The sequence below is a fragment of the Pyrgilauda ruficollis genome, unplaced genomic scaffold (assembly GCF_017590135.1).
Source record: "Pyrgilauda ruficollis isolate IOZ18807 unplaced genomic scaffold, ASM1759013v1 scaffold13, whole genome shotgun sequence".
NCBI classification, from domain to species: Eukaryota; Metazoa; Chordata; class Aves; order Passeriformes; family Passeridae; genus Pyrgilauda; species Pyrgilauda ruficollis.
The window spans coordinates 10,249,609-10,256,140 of NW_024511432.1; the positions used below are offsets into that span (position 1 = coordinate 10,249,609).

At 41.4% G+C, this 6,532-nt stretch overlaps 1 protein-coding gene across 1 annotated transcript in view; it reads left to right on the forward strand.

The window, feature by feature from the left end:
* Positions 1 to 5,581, forward strand: part of SALL1 (spalt like transcription factor 1) — a 14,418-nt gene extending 8,837 nt beyond the window's left edge. Inside the window, exons 2-3 of the mRNA XM_041458750.1 lie at positions 1 to 3,013; positions 4,068 to 5,581. The exon at positions 1 to 3,013 is cut by the window's left edge and continues 397 nt beyond it. Coding sequence (XP_041314684.1) covers positions 1 to 3,013; positions 4,068 to 4,508 — 3,454 coding nt within the window. The 3' untranslated portion in view covers positions 4,509 to 5,581. The remainder of the gene's footprint in view (positions 3,014 to 4,067) is intronic.
* The last annotated feature ends 951 nt before the right edge of the window (positions 5,582 to 6,532 follow it).

Consider the following 6,532-nt stretch of genomic DNA (forward strand, 5'->3'; position numbering starts at 1 on the left):
TGTAACAACCTCTCTACCTCACATAGGGGATCTGACAACACTAGGCAACTTTTCAGTGATAAATAGTAATGTAATAATTGAAAACCTGCAGAGTACTAAAGTGGCAGTAGCACAGTTCTCACAGGAGGCAAGATGTAACGGGGCATCGAGCACTAAACTCGCTGTCCCTGCCCTGATGGAGCAACTGTTGGCATTGCAGCAGCAGCAGATCCATCAGTTGCAACTGATTGAACAAATTCGTCACCAAATATTATTGTTGGCTACCCAAAATACAGACATGCCAACATCTTCTAGCCCTTCTCAAGGTACTTTACGAACATCTGCCAACCCCTTGTCCACATTAAGTTCCCATTTATCCCAGCAGCTGGCTGCAGCAGCTGGATTAGCACAAAGCCTTGCTAGTCAATCTGCCAGCATCAGTGGTGTGAAACAGCTACCCCCTATACAGCTACCTCAGAGCAACCCTGGCAACGCTCTAATTCCATCCAATAGTGGCTCTTCTCCAAATATTAACATATTGGCAGCAGCAGTTACAACACCGTCCTCAGAAAAAGTGGCTTCAACCCTTGGTGGCTCACAGCTCACCAACCCACCAGTATCAGCATCATCTTCACCAGCTTTTGCAATAAGCAGTTTATTAAGTCCTGCATCTAATCCACTTCTACCTCAGCCCACCCCTAGTAACTCTGTTTTCTCCAGTCCCTTGTCCAATATTGGAGCACCTGCAGAGGATTTAAACTCCTTGACTGCCTTGGCACAGCAAAGAAAAAGCAAGCCACCAAATGTAACTGCATTTGAAGCAAAAAGTAATTCAGATGAGGCATTCTTTAAGCATAAATGCAGGTTCTGTGCTAAAGTGTTTGGGAGTGACAGTGCCTTGCAGATTCATTTGCGTTCTCACACTGGCGAGAGGCCATTTAAATGCAACATATGTGGAAACAGGTTCTCCACAAAGGGAAACTTAAAAGTCCACTTTCAGCGTCACAAAGAAAAATATCCCCATATTCAAATGAATCCGTACCCAGTGCCAGAGCATTTGGACAATATTCCTACAAGCACGGGTATTCCTTATGGGATGTCTATACCGCCAGAGAAACCTGTCACAAGCTGGCTGGACAGCAAGCCAGTCCTCTCCACCCTAACAACTTCTGTTGGCCTGCCACTCCCACCAACAATTCCAAGCTTGACCCCATTCATCAAAACTGAGGAGCCTCAGCCGATTCCCATTAGCCATCCTTCTGCTAGCCCTCCCTGCTCTGTCAAGAGTGACTCGGGAACAGCTGATCCCACATCAAAAATTTCCAATGGACTTTCTGATGAGGTAGAGGCTGGTGCGTTGCCTACCTCAAATGGCAAAATGGAAGAAACCCCTCAAAACTCAAGCACCATCACTAACATGAGCAGCTCCGTGAGCTCCCCGGCAGCAGACTCGGGCTCCAGCGGTGTCGCCACTTTTACAAATCCACTGATGCCTCTTATGTCAGAGCAATTTAAGGCAAAGTTTCCATTTGGAGGACTATTGGATTCAACGCCAGCATCTGAAACATCAAAATTGCAGCAACTTGTAGAAAACATTGACAAAAAGGCAACTGATCCTAACGAGTGCATCATTTGCCATCGAGTTCTCAGTTGCCAGAGCGCACTGAAAATGCATTATCGCACCCATACCGGAGAGAGGCCATTCAAATGTAAAATCTGTGGTCGTGCTTTCACTACTAAGGGCAACTTAAAGACTCACTACAGTGTCCATCGTGCCATGCCCCCGCTGAGAGTGCAACATTCCTGCCCAATCTGCCAGAAAAAATTCACCAACGCCGTTGTGCTACAGCAGCATATCCGAATGCACATGGGAGGGCAGATCCCCAACACCCCGGTGACAGAAAACTATCCTGAGTCAATGGAATCAGATACGGGATCTTTTGATGATAAGAATTTTGATGATATAGACAACTTCTCAGATGAGAATATGGAAGACTGTCCTGACAGCAGCGTGCCAGATACACCTAAATCTGTGGATGCATCACAAGACAGCTTGTCTTCTTCCCCTCTGCCCCTGGAAATGTCAAGTATTGCTGCTCTGGAAAATCAGATGAAGATGATCAATGCCGGCCTTGCTGAACAACTTCAAGCAAGCCTGAAGTCAGTAGAAAATGGGTCAGTGGAAGGGGATGTTTTAACTAACGATTCATCGTCTGTCGGTGGCGATATGGAAAGCCAAAGTGCTGGAAGCCCTGCTGTCTCAGAGTCTACCTCTTCCATGCAGGCCTTGTCCCCATCCAACAGCACTAACGATTACCACAAGTCACCAAGTATTGAAGAGAAACCATTAAGAGCTTTACCAAGTGAGTTTGCCAACGGTTTGTCTCCAACCCCTGCTAACAGTGGTGCTTTGGACTTGACGTCTAGTAACACTGATAAAATGATTAAAGAAGAGTCCCTGAGTATGCTCTTTCCTTTCAGAGATAGAGGTAAATTTAAAAACACTGCATGTGACATTTGTGGCAAAACATTTGCTTGTCAGAGTGCCTTGGACATTCATTACAGAAGTCATACCAAAGAGAGACCATTTATTTGCACAGTTTGCAATCGTGGCTTTTCCACAAAGGGTAATTTGAAGCAGCATATGTTGACACATCAAATGCGAGATCTACCATCACAGCTTTTTGAGCCCAACTCCAGCATCGGCCCCAATCAGAACTCTTCGGTGATGCCTGCTAACACTCTGTCATCACTCATAAAGACCGAGGTCAACGGCTTTGTGCATGGCTCTCCTCAGGACAGCAAAGAAGCAGCCTCTGGTCTAGTTGCTTCGGGGCCACTGTCCTCTGCCACGTCCCCTGTGCTGCTCCCTGCTCTCCCCAGAAGAACTCCAAAACAGCACTACTGCAACACGTGTGGGAAAACGTTTTCTTCTTCCAGTGCTCTGCAGATCCACGAAAGGACGCACACTGGTGAGAAACCATTTGCCTGCACTATATGTGGAAGAGCATTCACAACAAAAGGCAATCTGAAGGTACTTTTTCCTCTTACTGTCCTTCGGTTTCATTTTCTCCTTGCTGGGGGTTTTTGATTTTTGACACCTGTTAATGTTGCAGCAGTGGTACCTTCGGGTGTTTGTGTTGTGACAGTGTGTTTAGGCAGCTCTAGCAGACCTAGATGGCCTCATGTTGAGTGCTCGTGTTGGCAGCAGGTCTGAGGCATGAGCTGTTTTGATTTAATTAAAATTCATCTACCAGCAAAGCCTGTCTATGCAGAGTGTGAAAAAGAACAGCCAAATGATGGTAAGGAGTATTAATTAACAGAGAAATGCATTTTGTAACTCACACACCTCTTCAAGTGAAAGGCTCTTGAATGTGATGTTTTTCATAACTGTCATGTAAGATGAGTGTTTAGAAAAACTATTAACATAATTCTGGAAATAATGGGCATTACTTTAATTGATTATATAACTAATATATCCTACTGATATGTGTTTGAAAAAGCAAATATACTCAAGTTTTAGAACACCAGTTGAACACTTTACTGTGTACATTTTTCTGTTGACAGAGTATTTCTCTAGAGGTTGCTGCCAGTAATGTGAGATGAATAATTACTTTCAGGCCATTCTGTCTATACACGAGGCTCTCCGATGAGCAATCAGTAAAGGATACTTTCTGCCTGTCTGAAAAGGACATTTATAGGGTAAAGGGTGTCAAATACAATACTTACCATTGCAATGAAAGTGGACATAGCAATTCTAGCCCTGAAAACAGCAATTTTCAGAATAATGCAAAGTCATTATAAACTAAATACATGTAATAAAAAAAAAAAAAAAAAAAAAGAGTAAGAAGCAATGCATTGTTCAGCAGGAGAACAGGTTATTCTGGGTAATGGTGATGGGCTAACCTAGAAGTAGTGCATTATTCCAGAGTCCTGTATCCTCTATCTTTAATGCCATTCATTGTGTAACAAGACTGGACATGTTCACGGACTCCTGCCTTCTCTCTGATCAAAATAAGTTTGAAATTCCTGTCAACCTTTTTTTTTTTTTTTTTTTTTTGTTTGTTTCTTCCTTTCTTTCTTTCCAGGTTCACATGGGCACTCACATGTGGAACAGTACTCCTGCAAGACGAGGCAGACGACTTTCTGTAGATGGCCCCATGACATTCCTAGGAGGCAATCCTGTAAAGTTCCCAGAAATGTTTCAGAAGGATTTGGCTGCACGGTCAGGGAATGGAGACCCCTCCAGCTTCTGGAACCAGTATGCAGCTGCACTCTCCAATGGCTTGGCCATGAAGACCAATGAGATCTCAGTCATCCAGAATGGGGGCATCCCTCCAGCACCGGGGGGCCTGGGCAACGGTGGCAGCTCTCCCATCAGTGGCTTGACAGGAAGCCTGGAGAAGCTCCAGAATTCAGAACCCAATGCACCTCTAGCTGGTCTGGAGAAAATGGCAAGCAATGAAAATGGGACTAACTTCCGTTTCACACGTTTCGTGGAGGACAACAAAGAAATTGTAACAAATTAGGAAAAAAAACCTCCGTAAATAACATTCCTGCAAATAGTGCAACCTAGGGTTGCTTTTTTCAAGCTGCAGGCTACAACATTACAAAGACTTTGTTTTGTACCATGTTCTACTTCTAGAGTTCTAAGAGAGCTTATTTATTAGTGATATAACCTTGCTTTGCAAAAAAATGCAAGCATTAACTTTGGTCTCCCGTATTTTGAACTAAATACTAATCGACTAGAGTGCTGTAAACTTGCTGTAACATTTATGGCAGTTGCAAGTCTGTTCTGCTAGGTGATCTTATTCTGGCATTAACTTATTTTCTATATCCAGTTTAACACAAACTCTGGTATTGAAGCGATGCCTCAGTGATGCATTAGATCTCTAATAAAAATCTGTATATAAATGTACACTTTGATCCTGCTGGAAACTTTATCAGCAAACACATTGTCTAATTTTTCCAGACAGAATTAAGAAAAAGACTGAGAGAATATAGACTGAACAGTGTGGGTCCTTTACACAGCTCAGTTTTTGATTTTTATTATAAAATTAAAACTGCTTTAATTTTTGTAGGTTTAACATTTTCCGTTTTGAACTGTTATTTGTATTGTGCTTTTTACTTGAGTCGTCTTAAATGTTAATACATTTCTGTACAGTAATAAGCACGCGGATTATTAGAGAAGATACTGAAGTGTTGTTTTGGTAGTTGAAACTGAGACGTAACATTTTGCCTTGTAGGTATATTCATTATAGAAAATGTGCTGGACTTTCACAATGCTGCTAAGTATGGCATCTTGAACAACTTCCGTGGACAACTGTAGATGCTCCTGTATATACAATAAGACATCACTTTCATTAAAATGTACATACGTTCCTTACAAGACCAAGCCCTACTCCTTGACCAAGGGAACAAGTATAGTGTTTGTTTATTTTGTATTAGGCATTGGGGGGGACAGGGGGAACCTTGGACTGTTACATGCACTTTCTCGGAAAGTTGAAAGGAAAAGAGGTCCAGTTTCTTTAACATTTAATACTTACTAACAGCAGAGATACTGTAATTTTACTCGAGTAATCAAATACATTTTTGCAACAGATAAAAATTTGCTGTCTCTGTGTTTTTAAAGTGTACTTGTATTTAGTAATCACTTTGTATTATTTAGCCTTTCCCTTGGTTAACATGAACTGTCCAGGTTGTATGTGCGTGTTTATATCTGTAAGTATGGGTATACATATATGTATTGCATATTAATTGCTAGTATATTTTTCATACCCCCTAATAGTGAGAAATTTCTCCTTAACTATTCAACTCCTCCTTCTCATAAAATTGTAGATATTTTGGCATTTTTAATTTGTTTATTAAAAAAAATGCTGCTGGCAAAAACCTTATTGAGCCTAGGTAAGTTTCCTTTGAAGGAAATAATTTATTACGTTTAAGGCTTGATTTGGTTCAAATGCTTTATATTTGATATTAATTTTATTTTATGAGATTGTATGTTCGTGGCATGCTTACGCTGCTATACCTGTGTGAAGATGTCCACTTGCAAGCCTCCATATACCATGTGGGGTTTATAACTTGATTGTAAAAAACCATACCAACCAAAACCTAATTGCTTTGGCCTTGCACATGATTTGGCTTCCCTTAAAAACCTGCCATGATCATTAACCTCAATGGGAGTTTGTCAAACATAATTCAGTCCAATATTTTCACCCAGTAGAGTTTCATCTCTTTACAATTTATGAAAAATAAATCAGATTGGCTGCCTTCAAATTATGCCTTCAAAACCACCAACAGGCATAGCCAATTTTGTGTCCGTGTGGCTATCTATCTATCTATCTATCTATCTATCTATCTATCTATCTATCATCTATCTATCTATCTATCTATCTAATTTTTTAACAATTCCAAAATTCAGGTGTTTTGTGTTACAGGATTATTTTTCAGTATCACTGTGGGGGGAATTGCCCACCTTTTTTAAACAAGAAGCAATCACTTAGCTCTTTCCATAGCCTGAGCTGCAAATCGGGCATTAGAGAGGATTTACAAC